Source organism: Saimiri boliviensis, chromosome 3 (assembly GCF_048565385.1).
Source record: "Saimiri boliviensis isolate mSaiBol1 chromosome 3, mSaiBol1.pri, whole genome shotgun sequence".
Taxonomy (NCBI): domain Eukaryota; kingdom Metazoa; phylum Chordata; class Mammalia; order Primates; family Cebidae; genus Saimiri; species Saimiri boliviensis.
In genome coordinates, this window is record NC_133451.1 from 104,405,718 (window position 1) to 104,433,605 (window position 27,888).

Sequence of the window (27,888 nt, forward strand, 5' to 3'; positions counted from 1 at the left end):
CAAAGCAGACCATTGGGCCAAATGTTATCCTATGCATCTGATTACAAAAAAAAAAAAAAACCTAAAACCCAAATAAAATTAAAATTAGTTAAGTAGCAGTGCTAAGACTGAAATCAGATAGGTATTTAAAGAAGAAAATGATAGTTCAGAAAAGATTTTATCATTATCATCAATAAAAATTTTCTAAAACGTAACAATTTTTCTAGGTTTAATTAAACAGGCTAAAAATCTGATGTGTCCAGTCCATGACAGCATCCTCCTATCCAGTGGACTAGGTGTCTCCTAAGCCACATCTTATATCTGTTGTGAGGCCAATTGTTGCCAAGACCCGAGTTATACAGCAGCACTTGAGGAGAGGGCTACAGACAGGACACATCAGAGCAGCTTTCTCTTCCCATCTATAGCAGTTTTGGCAGCATGCTTGGAATGGTAAGGCTGGTGTCCCCGAAAAACCCCAGCCCTCTTGCCAATTTCCTCTGAACCCCAAATACCCGACCCAAAATTACTTGCAGATTTGATTTTAAACAAAACAAAATGAAGCCAACAGTGCACCATTAAGCTTCCCTACAACACTGACAGTATGGAGATTGAAACGCAAACCAGAGACCAGAAAACATCTTGGTGCATTCAAAGTAACCCCAGGCAGTCCCTGACACTATTTTTCACTTATGATGCAACATTAACAAAAACTAAGCACACCGTGCAGAGAAACGCCCCTTCCCACTCGGGACTCCATGACTTCCGGCCTGGGGCTCTAGCCCTTCACACGCCTTTGAAACAAAGTTCCAAGGCTGAGCCTTAACCATGCCACGCCCAGCGTGTTCGGGACGAAGGTGCCCGAAACTGCAACGAGAAAAAGATACTTCCTAGTCAGGTCAAGGTCCAACACAACAAACGTCCGCAACCGGGAAACGAGGCGTCACGAAGGCAGAGGCAGCTGAACCCAGAGCGAGCGGAAGTGACTTAAAGGCCGGTCGCCGGGGGAGGCGGGACCCCGAGGCAGCGCGCCCAATTAGGGCGCGGGAGAGGCCGGGGGTGTGGCAGCGTCGGCGGCGAGCGTGGGCCTGGAAGCGCTGGGGGGCGGGGCCAGGGCGCTTGGCTCGCGGGGACTGGCCTCTTTCGGCAGCTGGAGGCGGTCACTCGTGCTGGGCTCGGAGCTGAGACTAGAGGGGCCATGCGGACGGCGAGGGAGTCCAGAGCCTTCAGCCCGGTGCTTCTCCCTCTCGCGGCGGTGGCTTGGCGGCCTCTGGAGTAAACACTGCCTTTGTTCCTAACGCCTCATCCCTTTCGTCGTCCCGGCCCCTCACACGGCCGCGCTCCGGCCGGCCCGCCCTCGGTCCCTGAACCCCATTTCGGCTCTGGCCGCGCGGATGCGGCTGCCGAGCCTGGGTTTGGGCACTGAGCAGGAGGAGGAGGAGGAGCGGCGGCGCCTGGGCGGCATGCGATGGGGAACTGCTGCTGGACGCAGTGCTTCGGGCTGCTCCGCAAGGAAGCGGGGCGGCTGCAGCGAGTAGGCGGCGGCGGAGGGTAAGCCCGCTGGGGGAGGGGCCCGGCCCCCGTGGCTCCTCCTATTCGGCCTCCGGCGGGGAATCCCTTTCACTGTCCACCAGTGGCTGGAGGTGGCGGCCGAGAGCCCTGCTACACTCACTGCTTAGCAGACGTCAGACGGGTGGTCTTGTGGAGGCCCAGTCCGGGGGCCGGGCTCAGGGCCTCCTTGGAAAGAGGTAGAAGAGGGGGCGGGGTGTCGCTCCTGCCGGGGTGCCCTGTCACGCGGGGAAGGAGTCACGGAGACATCATGTCCAGGAAAGAAGGGGCAGCCTCGCGCTAATGGTCTGTAGGTCCGGCTCCACGGCAACCCGGACACACCCTGCGCTTGAACTTGGGTTTAATGCCAAAGCTAGTATATTCCTGTATCTCACCCTCACTTTATCCCTGATAGAACAGATGGGATCTGGCTCCAGAGTTAATGCCTCAGATTGATTTTAAGTACTAGTCATTTGGATGCTGGAATAAAATAAGGTTCCAGATACTGATGAACTCTGGTAGCTACAAAGACTTGCTGAATTGCAGAGTTTCCAGTGGATATTCAGATTCTTGGTGCTGATAACTACAGGGGCAGTGTGTCATTTTTTCATATTAAGTTTTTGAAATTTCGAGAGGAACACCTTGTCCTGATTGCTGTTCAAACGTCCTGTAACATTAGGTAAATTGCAGTCCTTCTGAACTTCACTTCTCTTGAGTAAACCTGGGATGTGCTTAGGTTTTGTGTATGCACCATCCACAGAATAGTAATTTTATAATTCAATTTTTGTGTTTTTTTATTTCATAAATATTGAAAAAATTAGAGCAAATACCTTCGGAGTTGGCTTTGTTGTTATTAAATATCCTTCAGGAATTCAGCCCTAGAATTGAAAATCTGAACCAAGCCAGTTTGTGTTAAGGAATAAGACGATTTTGCATTTTCTGGAACAGATTGTTAATTTATCATAATCTATTCCATTTAACCAACATTATTGGGTAATAACGGTGTTCAACATAAACTGAAACTAAATGATCATAACTTGAATCTTTGGTAGTGGAGATGTTATAAAATATAATACGATTCTCATTCACTTATCAGGCATTATGTCACCTCTCTGATACAAGGTAGCTAAGGTTTTACATAAGTATCCCCAGAATGGAAGGGCAAGGATTTGCAGTTTTGTGCCTAGTTTAATAATTTGATTTCCCTCATTTATGAGTTCTTACTGTTGAATGGGACATGACAGCTGTTTTATCTTGTCAACCAGAATCATCTGATTTAAGTATTTCTAATCTTTGTGTGTGTCTGCAACTTACCACGTCAAGCTGCTTAAGTAGTGTTGTCCAAGAACTAGATACCACAGTCTTTGTTTTTACTATTATTTGTAGTTACGTTACAGGACATTAAATTCTAACTCTAAGAAAGTTGGGGATGGGGGTTTCTTACATTCTAAATGAGTAAGCAAAAAACTTTGTATTTGACTTTTGACTGCATGATGTGTCTGTGGGATTTCAGTTTAGTTTTGTTTTTCTCATGTGGTCTCTGTAGAGTACAGCATTAATCGTAGGTTCTACTCCCTCAGCTTATGAGCTTGGTAACGTAGGAAAGTGGCAGGAGGAAATCCATGAATCAGCGTGACTGTTAATTGTCTGTAGATGTGCCATAAAAACATAAGTAGGTTGATTATTTCTTATCTGAAATACTTGGTTTGGATTCGGATTTTTTTTTAAAGATTTTGGAATGTTTGTTTGCATTATGTACTGGATTCGTATCTGAAAATCTGAAATCCAGAATTCTCCAATGAGCATTTCCTTTGAGTATCATGTGGACACACAAAAAGTTTCAGATTTTGGAACATTTCGGATTTTGGAGCATTTCAGATTTTGGGGTTTGGGGTTAGGTATACTCAGCCTGTGGTTGGATTTTTACTGTTTGTGGGCAAAACTCCTTGAACAGGTCCTGTAAAGGCAGTGAGAGTTACTTTGTAGGCTGTGAACACTGTCATCTAAAATCATATAATGATGATATTGATCCTGTTACTTTAAGCCTGTAAACATAAGATTTGACAGTTCTCTTACTTGAATTTCTGATTATTATTTAACAGCAATTTTAATATTGTTTCAGCAGCTTTTAGTAAGCATGTAGACTCAGATGGATATAGTTATTTGTGCAGTGAAGTTAAACTGTCACTTAACTTTTTTTAAAATCAATGTTAGTTTCAATTTTCTTTCAAGTATAGGTCTGGATAGTTAACTAGTAGTTCTTCTAAGGGTGAAAAAGTTTAGGAGTAGTCACAAAAACTTGGTCTTATATGTTATTGTAGTGACCACAGAAGAAGAGGGTGTCCTCAACTCTTTGAGCTTGATTTAAGCTGGACTTCACAGGGATGCTTTATGATCTAAGGCCTGGTTTCTTAGCCTTGCTGATTGGCATACCCCTGGGAAATCTCAAAATCAGATCACTCGTTTTTTATCAATCTCAAAATAACTTTATAAAATACTAGGGAATTCTAGTATTACATATTCTAGGATATCTGTTTCAACAGTCAGAATATCAATATATGTTGAGGTGTGTTGAGGTATGTTGGAAACCTTACTACTAATAAAGTTATTTGGTGATTAAAGCAGAGAGAATTAAATATCTTTAAGGAATAAAAAGTAGAAATCCTAATGAGTCATACTTCACTGGAGTTTTGTGTGCCAACACTTTCTACAGGGCTCCATCTGCTGGTCAGTTCTGTTTCTTTGGGCAGGTCTTTGTATAGACTTTTCTTAGTTTTTTTTCTCAGATGGAAGATCCAACTAAGTTTTATTGTGTTGTATTTAATTATTTCTATATTACTTTATAATTCCACACAGTAATTCCACTTAAACTATAGTTTTATAGAAAGATATAACAAGATTTGGTATTCTTATCAATATGTAGCATTTGTTGGCCTTGTTGGCTCCGGCAGCAGAGTTGCCTTCAGGCAATAGTTTACAGTAATTTGCTTTTTCATTCCTGGTAAAAATGATTTTAATAATAACTGTCAACATTCCATTACTCCCTATGTGCCAGGCACTGTTCTAAGTACTTTACATGATCTCACTTACTCCTCCCCGCAAACCTGTGAGGCAAGTAAGTACTATTATACATAGTATAGGTTGAAAACTGAAACTTAGAAAGTTGACCTTTCCCACAATAGCAGAGCTGGGTTTGCAACCCAGGTCCCTCTGAATTCAGAGTTCTTATCCTTAACCACCACAGATAGCTCATGGTACTTTATTCTATAGGTAAACACATGGTTGCTATCTCTCTCATTGCAGTATCTCAAACTTTGTCACCAGAAAAACTTGTTAATATACCTGAACAACTTGACTCTTTATTCTGTGTGATAAGCTTTTGCTTGAAACTATGCACTTGATCCCTGCAACATCACTTTTATCTTATTTTCCTGTTTCTCTCCTAGCTATTCTTTATTTAGTAAATGTGACTTTTTCCTGTCTTCTCTTTTTTGTTTAATTTCCTTCACATGTATATTACCTGCCCCTGAATAAATTTTACCCGTTCCTATGATTTGAACCACCACTACTTCCAAATCTCATCTTCTGCTTGTACATCTTTTCAGTTGTCTGCCTAAGAGATACTCTTGGATGGATTCAATTAAATCTCTATATATTCTTTTCTGTCTCTTCTTACACATACTGAACCTGTTTTCTGCCTCTCTTTTGCCATAAACATTGCCTTTCAAACTGCTTAGTGAGCAGCTTCCGGACTAGTGTCTCTATTGTAGCTCATACTTTAGCCCATCCTCCCTTCCTGTCATGAGTTAGGCTTTCTAAAACCCATATTGGATCATGTCTTTCCTTTGCTGAGCAGCTTCTGTCTGCTCCCTGATTCCCATAGCTAAATTTCTAAGTCTTTTTTTTTTTTTTTTTTCCTGAGAAGTCTTGCCCTCTTGCCCAAGCTGGAGTGCAGTGGCGTGATCCCGGCTTACTACAACATCCGCCTCCTGGGGTTAAGTGATTCTCCTGCCTCAGCCTCACAAGTAGCTGGGATTACAGGCACCTGCCACCATGCCTGGCTAATTTTTGTATATTTTTAAAAATTATTATTTTTCTTTTTTTTTAATTGCATTTTAGGTTTTGGGGTACATGTGAAGAACATGCAAGATTGTTGCATAGGTACACACATGGTAGTGTGATTTGCTGCCTTCCTCCCCCTCACCTATATCTGACATTTCTCCCCATGCTATCTCTCCTCAACTCCCCATCCCCCACTGTCCCTTCCTTATTTCCCCCGACAGATCCCAGTGTGTCATGCTTCCCTCCCTGTGTCTGTGTGTCCTCATTGTTCAACACCCGCCTATGAGTGAGAACATGTGGTGTTTGATTTTCTGTTCTTGTATCAGTTTGCTGAGAATGATGGTTTCCAGGTACATCCATGTCCCTACAAAGGACACAAACTCATCATTTTGTATGGCTGCATAGTATTCCATGGTCTATATGGGCCACACTTTCCCTGTCCAGTCTATCATCGATGGGCATTTGGGTTGGTTCCAGGTCTTTGCTATCATAAACAGTGCTGCAGTGAACATACATGTGCATGTGTCTTTACAAAAGAACGATTTATAATCCTTTTTTTTGTATTTTTAGTAGAGACTGGGTTTCACCATGTTGACCAGGCAGGTCTCAAACTCCTGACTATAAGCAATCCTCCCACCTCCGCCTCCCAAAGTGCTAGATTACAGGCATGAGCCACTGTGTTCAGCCCTAAATTTCTAAATTTTTTTTTCTTTCTGTGACAGCATGATGAATTACATGGCATTCAAATGTATAGCATAATGTCCATTTGTATACTCAGGATTATATGCAGTTCTATATTTGAGTTTTTATAATCTCTGTCAAAAAAAGTCAGAATACAAATCAGTGAGAAAAACATTAAAAGAATAACATTAAAGCTATTCTAATTTTTAAAAGAACTTGTCATTCATAAATCTTAGCATTTTAACTTTTTTAATAAATTATCCTCCCAGCTACTAGTATCAAGTTTAAACTTCTGACAAAGCAATATCAGCTTAACCTGTTTTTACCAGTGTTATTCTCTGCCATCCTCTCACTTACCACAGTCTATACCTGATAGACTGTGCTTTTTCTTGTTTTTCTAATATACAGTGGTTTGGTTTTTTTGGTTTTTTTCTTTTTCTTTTTTTTTCCCCCAAGACAGAGTCTTGCTCTGTCACCTAGGCTGGAGTACAGTGGTGCAATCTCGGCTCACTGCAACCTCTGCCTCCCAGATTCAAGCAATTCTCCTGCCTCAGCCTCCTGAGTAACTGGGATTACAGGCATACGCCACCACACCCAACTAATTTTTGTATTTTTAGTAGAGACAGGGTTTCACCATGTTGGCCAGGCTGGTCTTGAACTCCTGACCTCATGATCCACCCACCTCAGCCTCCCAAAGTGCTGGGATTACAGGCATGAGCCACCGTGCCCAGCCAAATAATAGTGTTTTCTAGCCCTGTGCCTTTACGTATGAGATTTCTTTTCTTTTTCTTTCTTTCATTCTTTCTTTTTTTTTTTTTTTTTTTTTCCCTGAGAAAGGTCTCATTCTGTTGCCCAGGCTGGAGTGCAGTGGTGTGATCTCAGCTTACTAAAACCTCTGCCTCCCGGGCTCAAGCAATTCTCCTACCTCAGCCTCCCAAGTAGCTGGGACTACAGGTGTGGGCCACCACGCTTGGCTAATTTTTGTATTTTTTATAGAAACACACAGGATTTCACCATGTTGCCCATGCTGGTCTCAAACTCCTGAACTTAAGTAATCTGTGCACCTTAGCCTCCCTTAGTGTTGGGATTACAGGCATGAATCATTGCATCCGGCCTCTATGATATTTCTTCTTTCTCTAGTTTTTGGTGAGCTTTCACTTATCTTTACCTTACCTTACTTACCTTCCCTATGAAACCTGTTCCAAACCTCTGAAACCATATTATCTCCTTGAGGAAATATTTTCTATGGGCTTATTTCTGTTCTACATCAAGGGTTGGCAAACTTTTTTCTGTAATGGGCCGGATAATACGTATTTTAGGGATGGCAGGTGGTGTGGTCTGCCGTCTAACTACTGAACTTTACTGTTTTAGTGCAAGAGCAGCCATAGACAGTGTTTCAGCAAATGAGTGTGACTGTGTTTCAGTACAACTTTATTTACGAAAATAGGCAGAGGGCCAGATTTGGCCAGTGGGCTGTAGTTGCCAACCCCTGGTTCCAAGTACCATGATGTAGGCTGAGAGCTCCTTAAGGTCAAAGCCTGTTTTATATCTCTCTTCATTCTCAGTATCTTGTTGAATGAATTGCCAGAGAGTTATTTGAACTTGTAGGATCTATAAAACAGTAATTTCTCCTGTCCTTCATTTTTTTTTAAGGCCTAAAGGTAATTCTCTAACTTTGGCAAAAACACTGCATGTCCACGTACTTAAAGATATATCCTACCAGTTTTATATTGACTCACTATCTTTTATAGAGATTACATTGAGTACCTTTGAGAATGTTTTAAATACTTACTATAATATATATTGCTTAAATATAGAAATGAATAGTGGCAGTATTAAGAGATTTATTTTGGTTTTCTGTATGTTTTTCAGTTTTGAAAAATATAAAAGGGTAAGATGTTTCTTTGGAATATCAGAAGTTAGAAAGGAAAACAGTAGTGGATTTGAATGGATGTGGATTTCTTAAACATTCTTTGTTAAACCTTAAAGACTCCCTAAGGCTCTGTTCTGAATCTCATTCTATTCTTCCCTCATACATTTTTCTTCTTTAATGTACTTTTCCTGGATGATGGTACATCACCTGTGTGTTAATGAGTTCAGTCATATCAGTTTGAGCTCTGCAGTTTCTAATTGCTATTGTGTAGTTCCACTTGGCTATCAAACATAACCATAAATTCATCTTGTAAAGCCGAATTCATCTTTGTTTCCTTCTGGTAGTTCTTTCCTCCTTTTTCTCTTTAAGCCCCAGCCTTTTCTACTACCTTGTTCCCTACCTTGTGAGTGGTATATGTAGTCACCTAAGTCATGAAACTAAGAATCATACCAAGTTCCTTCCTGTTACTCGCCCTTCAAACCCTGGTTATCGAGTCCCTACCTTCTGAATGGCCTCTACATGTTAGATCTTTCTAACATCTGTATCCCCTCTGCCTTAGAACAGACCCTTCTGTCCTCTGTATTTGTAGTTCTACCCTCCTGATATGCCCCTTTGAACATGTGTCTCCCTAATCCGAAAACCAAAAGGAAAGTAACATAAAACCTTACATAGATTCCAGTCTTCTGTTGACCTCTAGCTGTTATCCTGACTTCCTTATCTCCCTCCACCTATTACCCTATCTCCTGTCTTTTCCCTTAAATAATTTCCTTAGGAATTGTCTAGTTTTGCCTAGTCTGGATGTCTATTTCCCCACTTCTCACTCAGTCTTCAAGGTGACCTAATGTTCACCTTCCCTGTTGCTGTTCCCCTATGCATATTCATTTTCTTCTTCTCAGTCATGACATTTTAGAGTCCTTCAAAACTTTTAGAAGACTTTTCTCACACTGTACTCTTCTTAAGGAATGACATGCATGTAGCTGCTAATCTGGGAGTTGTCTTTGACACTGTTCTTCATCATCCCACATTTCCAGTCCATCTCCAAGACCAGATGATATTTTTTTGCCACTTAAATAACTTTTCAGTCCACCCACTTCTCTCACTGCTGCCACATTAATCCAAGCTGTCATCATTTGTTGCTTAGATTTCCGGTAATTCTGTGTGTATTTCTCATTCGCCATTCTCTGACACTACTTTGTTTACTTTGCTTTCCATCATAGCACTTACCACTCCATGACTTTCTAGACTCTTGAGTATTTGTCAATTGACTGTTCTCCCTTAATAGAGTATAAATTTCATGTGATCAGAGGCTTTAATTTATTTCTGTATCTCCAGTGCACCAGCAGTTCTTGTCACATAGTAGGTGCTCAGTAAATATTTGTCGGCTGAGTGAATAGACTCAATAAATATTTGTCGACTGAGTAAATAGACTATCAGGACTGTAGTCTACCCACATATATTCCTGACCTTTTTCAATTTATCCTGCACCTGGAGTCAAAGTGATCTTAAATGCACATCCCATACTCTGGTTTCTCTTCAGAATCAATAAATCTTTTGCCTTTTAAATGCAAATCTGTGACACAAATACAACATAAATTCTTAAGTGGCTTACCAAACTTATAGGATAAAGACGAATCTTTAATGGGGCTTTGAAGGCTCTGTGTTATCTTTTCCTTCCCTACCTTTTCTTTCTCCTTTTCTTTTTTTCTTTTTTCTTTATGTGTGTCATACTCTTCCTTGAATCTATTTCTTTCCTTTATACTTAGATAACTCCTATTCACTCATGTTATAGATGCCAGCTTAAGAATTATTTCCTACAGAAGTCTTCCAAAAGCATCTCCTACCCTCCAGAGGGTAAGTCTGTATACCATCATGGAACCATCTGTTTTTCTTCTGTGCACATTCTTAATTTATAGTTATACTGAAATAATGTGATTATTTGGTTAATGTCTGTCTGCTGCTCTCAGTAAAGGGAAGGAGTTTATGCCTGTTTTTGCATACCATTTAATGAATACCCAGCTCTCAGTTAAGTGCCTAGTACATATTCAGTAAATACTTGTTCAGTAAATACTTGTTGGCAGAATTAAGGAATACAGTATCTTGAATATGTCAGGTTCTTCTCACTGCCCCTTGCCTTTGGTACCAGCTGCTCCCTGAAACATCTCTTTCATCTGCTTGGAGGCCTGGCTTATTCCTCTGCCTCAGGCTGATTTTTGATGACACCTCATCTGAACATATCCCCTTTTAAAACGTAGTCGTTGTTAATTTACCTATGTGTCTATCCTATAGACTGTAAGCCTTTAGGATACGTGGGTTTGAAATATTTCAAATGTATAGCTATGCATGATACTGTGTTTTAAATACATGGCTATCCCTGTCACTCAGTAACTTGGGGAAATAAAAAATTGGAAGATTCAATGGCATAGATACATAAGTGGCAACAGTTTCCAAAAGAAGAGGCTTGTCAGTTATTTCAGATGCTGCACACAGATTCCAGAGGATGAATAGGAAAGAACTAAAAGAACTCTAAGGTCCCTTCTGATGTAGTTTTCTTTAAATCAGGCTCTTAAAGGCAATGACTGTTTTTTAAACCCTTGCATTTTGTCTTTGACATGTTGGGAGGGAAGATTTGTCTTCTTTCTACCAAGGCATACAATTAATTTTTTGAACATATTCTTTCTAAATGTGTCTTTATTAGGAAGGAGCTTATTAAACAGTAAATATGATTACTATTACTACCTGTGTTATTCAGGGTTCTCCAGAGAAATTGAACCAGTAGGAGATATCTGTATTTCTATGTCTACTTGTAGATATATATATTAATATATACAAAATGAGAACGGTCATAAGGAGTTGCCTTGGCCGGGCATGGTGGCTCATGCTTGTAATCCCAGCACTTTGGAAGGCTGAGGCAAGTGGATCACTTGAGGTAAGGAGTTCAAAACCAGCCTGTCTAACATGGCAAAACCCTGTCTCTACTAAAAATACAAAAAATTAGCTGGGCATGGTGGTGCATGCCTGTAATCCCAGCTACTCAGGAGGCTGAGGCAGGAGAATCTCTTGAACCTGGGAGGCAGAGGTTGCAATGAGCCAAGATTGTGCCACTGCACTCCAGCCTCGGCAACAAGAGCAAAACTCCATCTCAATAAATAAATAAATAAATAAATAAATAAATAAATAAGGAGTTGCCTTATTTGATTATGGAGGTTAAGTCCCACAATCTGTTATTTGCAAGCTGGAGACCCAGGAAAGCTGGTCCTGTAAATCTCAATTCATGGGCAGGAGAAGACCTGTGTTTCAGCTCAAACAGTCAGGTAGAGAGAATTCAGTTCAACCTTCCTTCAACTTTTTTGTTCTGTTCAAGCCCTGAATGGATTGGATGATGGCCGCCCACTCACCTTGGAAAGGGCGATTTGCTTTACTCAGTCCACCAATTCAAATGTGAGTCTGCTCTATAACACCCTTGCAGATGCACCAGATAGGATGTTTAGCCAGATATCTGGGCATCTGGTGACCCAGTCATGTTGACATATAAAATTAACCGTCACATCACCTATGTCATTCCTATCCCTACCTGGAAAAATGTGTTGATTTTATCTTTGAGATTTGAGCAGTTAAATAGCTATTGAAATATTTGATACTAATTGAAAAGCAATGTTTCCATCATCTTCTTTGTAATAGTTTTTACCAGGCATTAGATTTGTAATCTTTCCAGTCTTCTGTTCTGAAACAAACAAACAAAAAAAGCAGTCTTGGGAAGCTTTTAATTTTTTAATACACTTTGGAACAATTTACCATGATTCTTCATCATTTATTTATAGTGTCAAGCAAAAGATACAGGAAAGACTTTCTTATTTTATTCTAACAGATATAAATAAAAATAGAAAAAAGGAACAATATCATTGTAGAATTTGTGAGAATTTTTCAGTTACTTTTTGCTTAAGTCACTTTGATATGAGTATTTACCTATGTAAAATAAAATGAGAAGCGTAAAGTACTGCATTTTAAGCCTATTCTTAACAAGACTGTTTTAATCTTTAATAAAAGTATCTTGAAACCTACCTTGATAACATCGATAAGTAAATATGTATGCAAGTATCTTCACTTTTGTACCATGTTAGTTTCAAATTCTTCCAAATTTCTATATATGCCTCTATCATTCAGAGAATTATGCACCAGGAACCAGTCATAGCCTTCCTTTTCTACCTCTCCGATGTCCTTTACATGTTTGAATCTGTCTTAGGATGTGTTGCCATAAAGGCATATCTGAGGCTGGGTAATTTATAAAGAAAAAAATGGTTTACTTGGCTCACAATTTTGATGTCTGGAAAAGTTCAAGATTCGGCATCTGCATCTGGTGAGATACAGACTGCTTCTACTAGTGGCAAAAGGTAAAAGGAAGCCAGTGTGTGCAGAAATCACACGGCAAAGAGGAAACAAGGAGGGGGTGCCCAGCTCTTTTTAACAACCGGCTGTCTCGGGAACTCACTCATAACCATGAGGATAAGGTTGGCACCAAGCCATTCATGAGGGATCCGCCCCCCCATTACCTAATGCCTCCCATTAGGTTCCACCCCTAACAATGGAGATCAAAATTCAACGTGAGATTTTTAGTGGACGTACATCCAAACTATAACACAATCCACTTTCACAACTTCAGTAGTTGTAAAGTGGATACACAGAAGCTTACATTACTTCACTTAGAGACAACTTACAGGACTATAAGAATTACATGTAAATGAATGCCCACGGATGACTTGGAGGAACTCTGTAGACTATTAAGAGGAAAAGTACACTTCTATTTTCTTTTGTTTTTGGAGCCTCTTTCTTTCAGCTGCTCAACTTTCACCCTAATTAACACAGCTAAATATACATGTTCTTGAATAGATTTGTAGGTTGTTGCCCAAATAACTTCTCAACTTCCTCTTTCCTCCAGGGCGTGTGACTGGATTCATGAAAGTGAAATGCACATATTATGTGCTAGTAATCATTTTCTTCATAGCTCAGCTTTATGTGATAATGCTATATTGCTAGAGAATCCTTCTAGCTTCTCACATCACTTTGTCGTTTATTGTTTCACTGCTGGCATTTAAGTCTTATATCTTGGATTTACTGCATTTATTTCTCTCTTGTACTTTCACTCTTGATACTGCTGCTTTCATACATCCCCATGTGGATTCTGACACTTTTCCCATCATCTCTTTATTTTCCAGTCCATCCCCCAAACTAGATGATTTTTATCTTCCAAATATTTCTTTAATCCCTCCACTTTTCTTACTGACACCACCCTAGTCCAACTTATTTCTTGCTTAGCCTCAGATTTGATTGCATGCATTATTCATGCATTCGTTCTATACATTTATCTCCACTCACTGTTTAGGACTTGTATGGTCCTTAGCACTTGCAGGAGCAGGTTCTTATATGAACCAAGGTTTACTTCTGATTCAGTCATTAATTTCTATTTCTGTGCAGTATTGTATTATATGAATAGGCCATAATTACTGACCCTTCTGTTGATGGGCATTTAGAGCATTTCCAACTTCTTTTTTTTTCTTTTTCTTTTACAAACTACCTCAATTTGTGCAAAGAGATAAATGTCTCTTTGTACACATGGACAGAAGATTCTTTAGGTGGATATACCTAGGAGTGGACCAACTGAATCATAGGTTATGTACTTCTTCAAACTTAGTAGAAAAAACAAACTTCTTCAAAGTAATTATACTATTTTAAACTTTTACCAGTAATGAATTTTTATTGCTCCATTTTCTAACTCTTGAGTATTGTCAGATATTTTTTCAGCCTGTTGATGTGAAATGCAATCTAATATTTGTGTGAAAACTTTATTGTGTAGTATTCCTATATACCAGCAACAAATAGTGCATATTTTTAAAATTACCTTTTAAGATAGCAGTGAAAAAATATGAGGTTAGTAATCAATAATAGATGTGTAAGACTAGAACAAAGTTTTTTAAGACACCATCTAAATAAATGCAGGGCAATACCACTTTCATGGGTAAAAAGACTCACTGTGCTTAAGATGTTCTCTGCCTATTTACTAGAAAATCAGTGCATTTGCAGTTAAAATCCTAATAGGAATTTTGTGGAACTTAAGCTGATTCCAGCAATTTATATGGAAGAGCAAAGGGCCATAAAAAGGCCCACGAATTTTGAAGAAGGTAACTTGTCCTATCAGATTACAGGCTCTAATAATTAAAACCCTGTTGTATTGCCACAAGGATAAACAAATTGGTGAACAGAATAGAATGTAATACCCAGGCACTCTTAGTCAACCTGAAGGTGAAGCTCAGTAGTCTTCATTTTTAAAAGGCAATTGTTTTATGCCACAGGATGAGAATGACTGCTTTTCTAAAACAGAGTTGTCAAGACTAAATACCTCTCATTGGACAGTTTCTAAATGTATCATGCCTAGTTCAGAGACTCATAGCCATTTTTTTTTCTTTTCTATATCAACTCACAAAGGTGAGCAGCAGTCTCCTGTCAGTAATAGTGTTATATTGATTTTTCCCCAAAAATGAGGGAGGGAGGCCTCCTTAGATTTACTCTTGCCATTTTCTCTTGTTGTTTCCTATGATACCTCTAACATTCACACCTCTAAAAATCTCTCGTCTATATAAACGTGGAATTTTCTTATGGAGTTATTTTGCTGTCATTATAAATGAAATTAATTTGAGATTCAGTAGGTTTAGTCAAATGTTACAAATACGAAAGCAGGATTTTATAAATATGAAAACTGGATTTTAGCTTCCTTCTTTTTAAGCAATTATGTTTACATAGTAGAAGAATCTTAGATTACTCTGTACCAATTTACACTATAATTTTATTTAGCAAACGTAGGGAGCTCTGTACAATATGACCCACTTATAGGCTAACAATAGGTCTGAAAAAGTAGGATGGCTTTTCTCCTTTATTTTTAGATTCTTAAGCAGTTATGACTGAAAATGTTAGACCAGATTTTTCTTTTAACTTTAAATGTCACCAGATTTATACACTCCTAGTTTTTACCTTTTTATGAATAATAATTTTATTAATAAAATGTTTATGAGTAATACAATTAAACTTATTTTTTTCTTAAAAGAATGTTCTAAAAGTATACACTGTAAACAGTGTTACATATAAAATTAGCACACTTTTAGATTCCAAGCTACACACATAGTATCAGAACATGCATAGCAGTGTTTTCAGCTACAGAACTGTTAATAGATTAGAAATGGAGGGGGAAGAATTGAGGAAGATCTAAAAGATGCCTATCTACACTTGACCTTGGATATATATTGAAAAGAGCTTACTTTTTGGAGTTTAGATATTTCACATATTTTTTTGTGCTTAAGTCTTCAAAATCTAGTGCATATTTGACACAGTAGCTTTTAAAGTTCAGACTAGTCACATTTCAGTTGCTCAGTAGCTACCTGTGGCTAGTAGTTATCATACTGGACCGTGCAGATCTATCCAACAGGATAACTGTGCTTCATAGGATTATTCCGGGGAGGAAATGAATATAAAACACACGTCAAAAAGTAAGCTCTGTTCCTGACCTGTTGTAGGCACTCAGTAAGTGCAAGCCTGTCTTTGCTCACCATTATATTAATAGCTTGCTATGTTTTGGTTTTTGTAGCATATGTAGTTGGAAACTTCAAGTCAATAAAATATTGACTTTTTTTCACATTGAAGAATGTAAAATGTTCTTACTGTTTCTCTAAACTAAGAGTAATTGAGAGTCAGCTTTTGTAGTAGATACTGCTGCTTTTGCTCATTTTGTTTCCTGTCTTCCCTTTTAAGACTCAATTTTCACCTAAGATTATTAGAAATGTACATTAATAGTTGGCATCAGATTTCTGCTTTTAGACTATGATCTAGTTTCCTTTTGTCTCATTTTCTTTTTTTTAATGATGCTGCCCTATATACATATAAAACTTCATTTTAAAAAATATTCTCAACTAGTACCTATGAAATAATGAAATAGGACTGCACAGTACTTGGGGAACCTGAATAAGATGAGTTACGTGATTTTTCCTGTGGCTAGTTTTGCTGTCCCATCAATACATAATTTTAGGCTGGGTGTAGTGGCTCACACCTGTAATCCCAGCACTTTGGGAGGCCGAGGCACGCTGATTGCTTGAGGCCAAGAGTTCAAGACCAGCCTGGCCAATGCAGCGAAACCCTGTCTCTGCCAAAAACACAAAAATTAGTTGGGCATGGTGATGTGTGCCTGTAGTCCTAGCTACTTGGCAGGCTGAGGTAGGAGACTTGCTTGAAGCCAGGAAGCAGAGTTTGCAGTGAGCTGAGATTCCACCACTGTACTCTGGCCTAGGTGACAGAGTGAGACTGTCTTAAAACTAACATACAAGAAAATACATAATTTTGGTTGGGCACCCACATTGGTGATTTCATCGTGTCCCAGGCTCTCACCTTCAGCCTTTTGGGTCAGGTGGAGAAAACCAAGGTTAAATTTAATTTAAAATGAGAAATGTAACTGTCAAGGAATGGTATAGTACTTGTGTCTTTAGGTAAAGACATTATTTTACTATAAGCATAGAATTAACAGGGTGGGAGGTGCTTAATGAGTGTAGATTCGGAACAAGAAAGTTAATTATACAGTTCTAATAACCCATCATCTTGAAACACCACCATCCACTGGGACCAGATAGCCCAGGTCCTTGAACCAGGGGACTCTTCTACAGACAGGGTTTGGCTAAATTCTACCATTTGTTTCTCTATTTTCTATTCTTCTGTTTCTTCTATTTTACACATCTTTTAAAAAGATATTATTAACTTCCTTCTCTTTCTTTTACATCTTACAGGAGCCATTCTATTTCTTTAAATTAATTTAGCATGTGAAGATAACAGATACATTGTGTATTGTTTATAGCTTTAATTTCTGCTTTTTCTGTTTCCAGCTTACTGGGAGGTAACTCGCTCTTCCTTAGTCCCCAAGGAAGAGACTATACTTCCATTTCCCCATATTGGTTAGAAGTAAAATCCTTGAAAACAATAGGTATATGTATGAATTGGTAGTAAGTGTATTGTATGAAGTATATGTATGGGAGGGAAAAATTGCTGACGTTGCATCTTTATCTACAGACAACCTTCCATGGGACAGCAAAAGAAAGCAAGATGAATTTCCTGGGTTTGAGATTGAGATTGAGAAGTAGCCCCAAGGTTAATTATAGGAATTACTTTTAAGGGGTTTTTGGACCAATGTTGATGTTAACATTGTAGGTCTGGAATTTGAATAGAGGAATCTCACCCAGACTCCAACTTTGTATGAATATCAAGCTCAAGGCATCTAAAACACAAATTTGCTTCTTTCCCAGGCTTCCTCATCTTGGTAAATGACAAATCCATTTTCTAATTGTTCAGGCTTCAGAGTTAGGAGATAACCTTGATTTTTCCTTTTTACACACATCCTTACATCGAATACATTAGCAAATTCTGTTGGCCCTGTCTTCAGAATTACTTCTCGTTACTCCCACTATTGCTACTGTGATTGAAGCCACCATCGTTTCTTTGCTCTACTATTGTAATAGCTTTCTAATTGGCCTCTTGAAATATTTGTCAGCTTGGCTTTTAAGGATCTTCCAGTGAAGTTCTTATAGCTAATAAATTCTTAAGGAATGATAGAATTTAAAAATCATTGTTTTTGTACTCTCTAGTGAGATAATGAAACTGCGTACTGATTATCAATGGATGCTAAAAACCATTTGGTAAAAGCTTGATGTGAAACATGATGGATGGATTAGGCTGACAGTATCTTAACTTACAGATCAATCTTAGCATCAGTAAAACTGAGGCAGGCAAAAATAAAGTTCCTTATGATTTGATTCAGTAGCAAGTACCATAAGTGAAGCATTCTTGCCTAAAAATATTAAACTCAGTATAATCAAGCTTTTAAATGAAATTACTAATTTACAGGAAATTGAAGGGATAGAAGACAAAGTTAAATAACACCAAGAGGAAAAATATCAGGTAAATTCAGAAAGTGAGAAATTGTGTAGGACAAATAACATCGTTTCTCTAACAAATCAATGGCATAAAAACAGACACTGGTACAGGGAAGAGGGCTGATACGGACTAAAAGAGGTGCAAAAGGCCTAGCAAGGAAACATACTATGTGGCCCTTGTTTGATTCTGATTTGAACAAATCATGTGTAAAAAGATAATCAGAGAAATAGAAATATAGACTGGACTGGACAGTAGATAATAGTAAATAATTATTTTAAATTTTCTTGGTGTGTTAGCTTTTTTAAAAAAATAAAAAAACAGTCCTTAATACTGTAATTAGAGATGCAAATTGAGGTAAGGGTAAAATAACACATCTGGGATTTGCTGTAAAATACCAACTTAAAACAAAAAGGGGTATAGTATAAATGAAACATGATTAGGAAATAGTAACTTTTTAAGGGGAGTAATGGGGACATGGGGCACTTAATTAATCTATTCTCTGCTTTTGTGCATATTTGAAAAGGTTCATGATAAAAGTTTTAAAAAACAGAGTGAATGCTAAAGACAAAAATCTCTTCTGTGAGTTCATATCTAATTAATATTAAAATCTAAAACTCTTCCCATGGTCTATAAAACCTGTCATCTGACCCTGGCTATCTCTCAGACCTTCTCTCCCTTTCTTCTTCATTCCAGCCATTCTGACCCTCTTCTTAGACTGTGCCAAGTTGAGTTTTGCCTCAGAGCCTTTGCTTTTCCTCTGTTTAGAATTATTTTTCTCTAAATGTCTGTCTAGCTGGTTTCCTCATTTCCTTGGGGGTCTTTGTTCTGCTTTTGCTTTAACAGAGAGGCCTGCCTTACCCACGCTACATAAAATAACCTCCCCCCTCCAATCACTATCTTCACTTACTCTAAGGTACTTTTCTTTAAAAACAAAAACAAAAACAAAAACAAAAACGTATAAGCCAGGTGCAGTGGCTCACGCCTGTAATCCCAACACTTTGGGTGACCAAGGGCCAAGGCAGGCAGATCACTTGAGGTCAGGAGTTTAAGACCAGCCTGGCCAATAAAGTGAAACCCCATCTCTACTAAATATATAAAAATCAGCCGGATGTGGTGGTGGGCGCCTATAATCCCAGCTACTTGGGAGGCTGAGGCAAGAGAATCGCTTGAACCTGGGAGGTGGAGGATGCAGTGAGCTGAGGTCATGCCACTGCACTCCAGCCTGGGTGACAAGAGTGAGACTCCATCTCAAAAAAAAAAAAAAAAAAATAGATAGATAGATAGATAGATAGATATAGATACAGATAGATAGATAGATAGATATAGATATAGATAGATAGATTTAGAGGGTACAACTGCAGATTTCTTACCTGTATATATTGCATAGTGAGATACCATCTTATGCCAGTCAGAATGGCCATTACTGAAAAGTCAAAAGTAAGAGAGATTGGCAAGGATGTGGAGAAAACAGAACACTTAGCCACTGTTGGTGGGAATGTGAGTCAGTACAACCTTTATAAAAACAGCATGAGTTTCTTTTCTTTCATGGTAATTATCGTCATCCGGTGTATTTATGTGTTTATTATCATTAACTTGGGAATGTGAGTTAGTATAACCTTCATAAAAAACAGCACAAGGTGCTTTTCTTTCATGGCAATTACTATCATCTGATACATTTTCCTGTGTATTTATTATGATTAATTCCCAAATTGTTAGCTCCAAAGTGGCAGGGCCTTTATCTATTTATTGACAGTCGTATTACCAGCACCTGGAACAGTGTCAGGCACTTGAGAAGCACTTGATAAATATTTATGAAATAAAAGTATAAAACTTGACATAAGGTTTAATAGTTGAGTACTTCCGTTCCTCTCCTCAGTTGTTCTGCTTACCCTTCACTTGTATTCTTATCTTTACCTAGGAGCAAGATTTGAATTTCATTTTTTTATTTCTTAGTAGCTCTCTGAAATTTCAAATGGTCCTTTCAAACCATTAGAAAGTTGGCTTTCTAATTATTTTTTAAATGTATATAGAATATAGAAAATTATGTGAAAAGTTAAGGTTTTATATGGCTGGAAGTTGGCAAAGTATCAGTGACTGAATTTAACACTTTACATGTCTGAGGGTCCTATTTGGTCATCAATAATGTTTGACTAAGTAAACATAATTCAAGCATACTTGAATAAGTAATTCTTAATTCATGAAATATATACATCTTACAATGTTTCTTGGTATTTTCAGATAAGTCACAGGATAAACCTCCCCTGATAAAAATGTTACCCGAGTTTACCAAATTGAATATTTACTTTATCAGTATAATCTTAGCTGTTATTGTGATAGGAGTCAAGATACGCCCTTTGTGAACAAGATCTCAATCTAATTCATTTTAAAAGGAAAGTTTGAGTTTTTTCCCCAAATATATTTTGCTTTTCTGTTTATCTTGTTGTATTTATTGCTATTCATAATTTGCTCACTTGTCGTATCACTTAGATTCATGTTTATTTATTATCAGGACTTTGTGGGTACAGAAGGCCAATTAAAACTATCTTAGGCAAAGGGTAGAATTTACAATAGGGACCTTAGGTTTCTCAACTAATGACCAAACCATGAGCAGGGTGGGATGCATCTGGTTCTTAGGGGTGACTTGGGTGCCGTCAGAGCACTCTTTCAGTTGATTTCATTCCTCTCATTGCACATTGTCAGAAAGCATAATCCCCAGCAACTCTCTAGAGCTCTCAGAAGAATTGTCTCTCCCTGCTCTGTGTAACCCTGAACCAGTTGTCAAATGAGGTGTGGGGTACTGACTGATTGTAGCTTAGTCAGATACTCAGGGATTCAAAGTCATGTGAGAACATGAGTGTTCTCAGTATAGCTGCCTATGGACAGAGGGGACAGAAAAGGGAGACATTTACAACACATAACACTTCTGTCTACTACTAAAGTTAGCTCCTAATATCTATGTGTAATTGGACTAGAACATGGTGTTCTGCCATCTAATATAAATGTAGTGTAACAGTTACCTTGGTTCGGACAGTGTTCTACTTAGCTTTGGGCTTTGCTACAGCAGTGAATTCACACTGATGGCTCATATTGATAATGTTACTGAACTTTATTTCTAATTATTCAGCTATACCACCCAGTAAACCTGGAAGAGGAAACAGATTAATCAGAGACAGATTCTTCATTCAGGGAGGATAATATTGGTTGCATGGAGAGAACCATAAAGCACTGTAAGCAGGAATCCTAATGCCAGAACGCAGTGCTACTACTGAAGGTTCAACCCATTTCTGTATTTGTTTGAGAAATAAAGAAGAGAGAAGAGTAGAGGCACTAGATAGAGGACCAAGGGTATTGCATTTATATTGGATATATTCCATGAAATCTGTGAAATTGCAATACCAAAATCTTTGCTTTTTACCAGTGGTCTCTTAATGGGCAATAACAGCTTTGCATCTATCAGCAGATAAAGATTATAGCAGGAAAAATAGTTCCTATAATTTCATTGCAATTTTTATTCTCTAGTCATGTTAGTTAGGCATTCTTTCACTAAACCTTTGTACACACATACACATAATAAAAAGAATTCTGCACTTTGGGAGTCCCAGATATACTTGAGCCCAAGAGTTTGAGACCAGGCTGGGTAACATAGTGAGACCCTGTCTCTTCAAAAAATAAGTGAAGCCAAGCATGGTGGTGCATCCCTGTAGGTACTGGGGAGCCTGAGGCAGGGGGATCACTTGAGCCTAGGAATGAAAAGCTGGGCACAAATCCTAACTCACCAGTTAGGATTGTGCCACTGCACTCCAGCTCTGGCAACAGAGTAAGACCCCATCACCAAAAAAGAAAGAAAAAAGAATTCCGACCTGTCCTAACCCCAGGATTCTTCCTGTTTCTTAAAAGTATGCTTTCTGTCCATGAATCCTGATGCGTTAGGAACACTTAGTATAAATTTGGATTCCCATTGTAGGGGCCGGGGCAGAGTTCTCTCCTTCATCAGGTTCAGCAGCTTTTAACAGGAACCACATTATGACTGAAAGTCTCATAATCTCCTGGCACTTCAGTTACAAAGGACTGTGTGTGGCCCTGTCCTGGGATACCAGCTTGGATCCTGTAGTATTTAGAAGGTAGACGTATCTTTGGAAAAGATATCATAAAGAAGATTCCTATTTGACTACATGTACGTTTAATGGGAGCAGAAAATAATGATTAAAATGAAAGTCAATATTTGGCCCTAGCTGAAAAAAATGTAATGGATTGTTTGATTGACATATATATGCATTGTTTCTTTTATTTGTGAGGGCGTGGAAAAATAACAAAGTCTTGAATAAAGATACATGATTCCACCACCAAAGATAACTACTCTTAGCATATTGACATATATCCTTTCAGATAGTAATGTTTTGTGTATTTTTAACAAAATTGAGTATTTTTTTTTTTTTGACATGGAGTCTCACTCTGTCACCAGGCTGAAGTGCAGTGATGCAATCCCTGCTTACTGCAACCTTCGCTTCCTGGGTTCAAGCAATTCTCCTGCCCCAGCCTCCCGAGTAGCTGGGACTACAGGCGTGCATCACACACCCAGCTAATTTTTGTATTTTTAATAGAGACGGGGTTTCACCATGTTGGCCGGGATGGTCTCAATCTCTTGACTTCATAATCCGCCTGCCTCGGCCTCCCAAAGTGCTGGGATTATAGGCGTGAGCCATCTTGCCCAGCTGAGAGTATATTCTTTTTACATATTATTTAACACATCAGTAATTTTAATAAGGTATTTTTCTTGATATAGTAAAATGAGATAAATTTTAACATGTACTCTGCTCAATGTAGTAAATATAGTAAATTGATTATTACAGATTTAGTAAATATTTGTACCAACACAAAGAAATATTGACTAAACAAAGTCACATTGAAGTTTAAAAGTCTGGGATTTTTATATTCTTAGGTAAATTTTGTTGTTCTTTTTTAAAAAAATATAACTATATGTTAGAGGTTTTAAAGTTGCTCTTGAGGAAATGTTTTCATGCCACTATACTAATTCAGTCTTAGAGTTAATTGTGTTTTTTCAAGTTACTCTGTTTTCCTTCCCAGATCCAAGTATTTTAGAACATGCTCAAGAGGTGAGCACTTAACGATAGAGGTAAGTAGTTGTGAATTTGATTGGATTAAAAGTGCCTTTAGAAGGGCAGAAGGGGCTTTTAGTTGTAAAGAGGGAAAGATCTGGACCCAAATTTAGAAGGAACTGTTTATATTTCAACATTATTCATGCTAGTGAAGATAGAATTGGAGCAGTTGGGGAAGGGATGAATAGGAAGAAGTTTGCAGAGGATTATGGGTCTGTTTCTCTACTAGCTTTTCCCCCACCCTAGGTAAGTCAGGGAGAAGTTAGTCTTCTGTCAGTAATAGTGGCTCACTTAGGCAGTGGGTATAATGGGAGATGGTTGGCCTGCCTCAGCAGGGAGGAGAAGCAGAAACAAAGCAGCAAGTTGAGTTTAAGCAACTCCACAGCAGAATCACTGAGTCACTTTTTCTTTGTATGTAAAATATAATAATAGAAGCTACCATGTATTCCTTACCTGCTATAAACTAGTCACTCCACCATACAAATTAAGAATGTCATCACAACATGTGATGACAGGTGATAGTCACCCTGTTTCATTGATGAAAAATCAGAGGCTTAGACAGGTAGAGAAATTGGGCTGTATTACACAACATGTAAGTGGCAAAACTAAATTCTAGTCCAAACTGCCTGCCTCCAAAGTTTGAACACTGTACTTCATGGCCTTCTATATTAATAAGGAAACGTGTAAGGCAGGAATTAGATATTTAAAAATCACAACCAATATAAAAATAAGGTAAATGTAATAGCTTTAACAGTTTTATTCTCTTTTTAGAGAGAGTCCTTAATTTTCTAAACCTTTGAATTCATTGTTTCTTGTCAATCTTTAAACCAAACAGTATTAGCAATAAAACACTCTTTCTTTCAGGTGGCTATCAAGTTATTTATATTTAAAATACAAACATTTTAGTGACATAATAACAAAGACTATAGGCACATTCTTTAACTATAGTTTTCATAGATTCTGATGACTTTCATTAGGTCATTGATATAATAGTGTTAATCATATTATGATCAAACTGTTTACATTCCTGTCTCTAGAAAGACAGTGTATTGGAGGATAGTGACTACCTTTTATTTTTTTTTATTTTTTATTTTTATTTTTTTTGAGACGGAGTTTCGCTCTTGTTACCCAGGCTGGAGTGCAATGGCACGATCTCGGCTCACCGCAACCTCCGCCTCCTGGGTTCAGGCAATTCTCCTGCCTCAGCCTCCTGAGTAGCTGGGATTATAGGCACGCGCCACCATGCCCAGCTAATTTTTTGTATTTTTAGTAGAGACGGGGTTTCACCATGTTGACCAGGTTGGTCTCGATCTCTCGACCTTGTGATCCACCCGCCTCGGCCTCCCAAAGTGCTGGGATTACAGGCTTGAGCCACCGCGCCCGGCCGAGTGACTACCTTTTAATAGATTTTCAGTAAATAACTATATGAATGAATAGATGAATAAATATAAACATGTAGGGAAATTCTTATTTGGTGACTTTTAGTTCCCATTCCTTGAATAGTTTTCCTTCTTATGACATTTGTTCTGAACTCAAGCGAAGTGGAATATTCTGGTAGCATGGACTTAAAATATTTGTATGAATTATTTTACTCAGGTGAAAGTTTTAGTTCTAATTTATGTAGAAAATTGCTGTAATTCTTCTGTTTGATTTTCATTCTTAGAAAGTCATAAATTAAAATAGTATATGCTTGCCTTGGCCATTTTGTAAGATTGTTGAATATATCAAATGAAATGATACGTTAAAGAGGCGTTTGAATTAAGTATCTTACAAATATAAAGGTATATTATTTTTAAGTGAAAAAAGTAACATAATTTCTTATGAGATGTACACCTTAGACAAATATTCCTCCTAACACTTACTTTTTGTCCTTTCAGTTTGAGAATCTAGTAGAAAGTGATGAAGTAAGTATTTTCCTAATAGTACAAAACTTCTATTTGTTTTTATCATTAATCATCTCATTAGTTCTAACAGTTATGTTTATAATTTTTACTATTTTTGTTTTAGAATTTTTATTTTTACTTTTTAGTCCTATGTTATTTTCTTCTTTTACTAATTTATATTAGAAAATAATTTTGAATTTTTTAAACTATCTGAGATATACTATACACATACACAGGCTTTAAGGATTAGACAGAACCTGAGGCACTTCAGAAAGTTGTACTTATAATATTTCTAACCTCTTGCATTAGGTAGGTAAAAATACCTCACAATCCAGAGCAGACCCACTGGTTTTCTTTTTCCTTTCTTTCTTTCTTTTTTTTCTTTTTTGAAGATGGAGTCTCGCTCTGTTGCCTATGCTGGAGTGCAATGGCACTATCTTGGCTCACTGCAACCTCTGCCTCCCGAGTTCAAGCTATTCTCCCTGCCTCAGCCTCTTGAGTAGCTGGGATTACAGGCGCCCACCACCATGCCCAGCTTATTTTTGTATTTTTAGCAGAGACGGGGTTTCACTGTTTGGCCAGGCTGGTCTTGAACTCCTGACCTCAAGTGATCCACCCGCCTTGACCTCCCAAAGTGCTGGGATTATACGCATGAGCCACCGTGCCCGGCCGAGTAGGCCCATTCTTTAATTATAGTTTGCATAGATACTGATGGCAGCTTTTGCTGATGTTTATTCTACAGTTTCTGACTGTAGCCATTATCTCTTTTATCAGTTATTCTTTATGTTGACTTTCTACACTTCAGCTCATAAAACTCAGCAAGTTTTAAGATGCTTCTCAAATACAGAAATGTTAAAAATATGAGGGGAGGGCATTTTAGAATCATCAGATGTGTATATTTGAACATTTGATCTTAATCAAAAGGCTAAGAAGCATTTCTTATGCATTGGTACAGTTAGAACTTTAGTTTGTCTGCTTGTTTGCAACTTGACTAAATTAATTGTATGAGTTTATGCAAATTACTTAACCTCCCTTGGTCTACTTTCTACATCTTTAAAATTGGTTAGACTAGAAGAACAAACACTACAAGTTGACACTTTGTTGTTTTTATTTTCTAGGGAAAAAAGAAAATGTATTAAACCTTTCCTTTAAGAATATATTCTTTAGCCTTTCTCAGAGTATATATAGAATACTAGTCTCAGAATGTGAATTAACATGTAAAACATTCTGAGATAAACTTGTTAAACCGAATTATTTAAGCTTGTTCAACCCAGCTCTTCCCAAATTAATGTGGGTAAAAATCCTTTTTTAAAATGATACATTCTTATCATTTGATAGGACACATTCTAGAAACTATTTTAGCTTTTTGTTCTCCCAGTAAAATATTTCACTTCATGGAACTTATTTCTTTCCCTTTTCAGAAGTCACTTTTGCCTTCTTGTGTTTCTTTTAAACAGTTTAAGCAAACACTGGACATGATATTTTTAAAGCATCTGACAAGTGTTAAAAGAAAGCGTTCTTTCAGCCTCCAATATAATTCATCCCAGCATACTACCTTTCAAAAGAACTCGTGATTCTGTGTATTTTTCCTAAGATGCTTTTTGTTTGGTTGGCTGAGGATTTTTTTTGTTTTTGGTTTTGCTAACCCCTCTTCTCCTCTCTCATTTACGTCATATTTTGTGTTTGGTTTAGTTGAATGTCATCATGTTTTGTAATACTATTTTCTAAGCTAATGTGGACCATTTGGAATTTTATCCTGTTTTATATTTTAACTTTCAGATCTGAATAGTTTAAATGTGTGATAAATAGGCATAAACCTGAATAAATCCTGAAAATAGTTATGGTTTGCTTTTGAGGAAAAAACTACAGATAATTTCGTAACCTTGTGAAAGAAAAAAAAAGTTTATTCTCATTATTGTAATTATGTTCAATAAAGTTGCTGCAAATGCTAAATTAGTGAATGCTGAAGCATTACGGCAGGGGAAATACAGGGTTAGGTTCCTGCAAGCCTCTGATCACAATATGTTCATCAACCAATCAGTGTATAAACTTATTCTATGTGCGTTTCTGTTTAAGACACCGTATTAAACATATATTATTGACTTACTAATTTTGAATGCATAGTCAATAGCATAAACTCATGCCTGTGTGAGGCTTACCTAACACACATATTTTCCTTGTAAGGCACATCATAGTTTCCTTGGCCTTTAGGAACACACTGGGATACTTAGTATTCTACACTTGGAGGTCATTTTAAACAGAAATCACCAGCAAAAAAGCACAAGAATGCAAACAGTGTGGCACTAAATAGACTATAAAAAGGATACTTGTTTATAGCATGAGAGCTGAAACAAGAAAGCAGATTATCTGTTGCCCTGTGCTACTTCATCTGGGAATGTGTGTTGCTGGGCAACTCAAAATTTTTACTGCTCCATGCCTGTTCTTGAATAACCAAGAAAGCTCAAAGAGTATTGATTTTGTGATTACAAATAAATTTTCCAAGTAGGCAAATTTGCAAATACAGAAATTGCAAAGAATAAGGATCAACTATTAATATAAATGATAAGGACATAGAGAATATGTTGTCAGATACCATCCTGACCCCAGTTCATTTGGTATATAACAAATATTTGTTACAAAAAATTAAGAAATGTCTAGCAAATGGTTTTATGTGATTAAGCTAGATAGTAAACTAATTTTTCCTTGGGGAAGTAGTAAAATTTTAAAGCTTTTTGTTTCAAATACTTTTAATAGTGAAATATATTTAATAGTGAAATGTGTTACTCTGATA

General features: G+C 37.7%; 1 protein-coding gene across 2 annotated transcripts in view; it reads left to right on the forward strand.

The window, feature by feature from the left end:
* The first annotated feature begins 1,077 nt into the window (after nt 1-1,077).
* The window catches only part of AP1AR (adaptor related protein complex 1 associated regulatory protein), a 39,282-nt gene continuing 12,471 nt past the window's right edge, over nt 1,078-27,888 (forward strand). For both annotated transcript variants that reach the window (XM_003929449.4, XM_003929450.4), the window contains exons 1-3: nt 1,078-1,527; nt 23,183-23,231; nt 25,092-25,118. In XM_003929449.4, the coding sequence (XP_003929498.1) occupies nt 1,445-1,527; nt 23,183-23,231; nt 25,092-25,118 (159 nt within the window). In that variant the 5' untranslated portion in view covers nt 1,078-1,444. The remainder of the gene's footprint in view (nt 1,528-23,182; nt 23,232-25,091; nt 25,119-27,888) is intronic.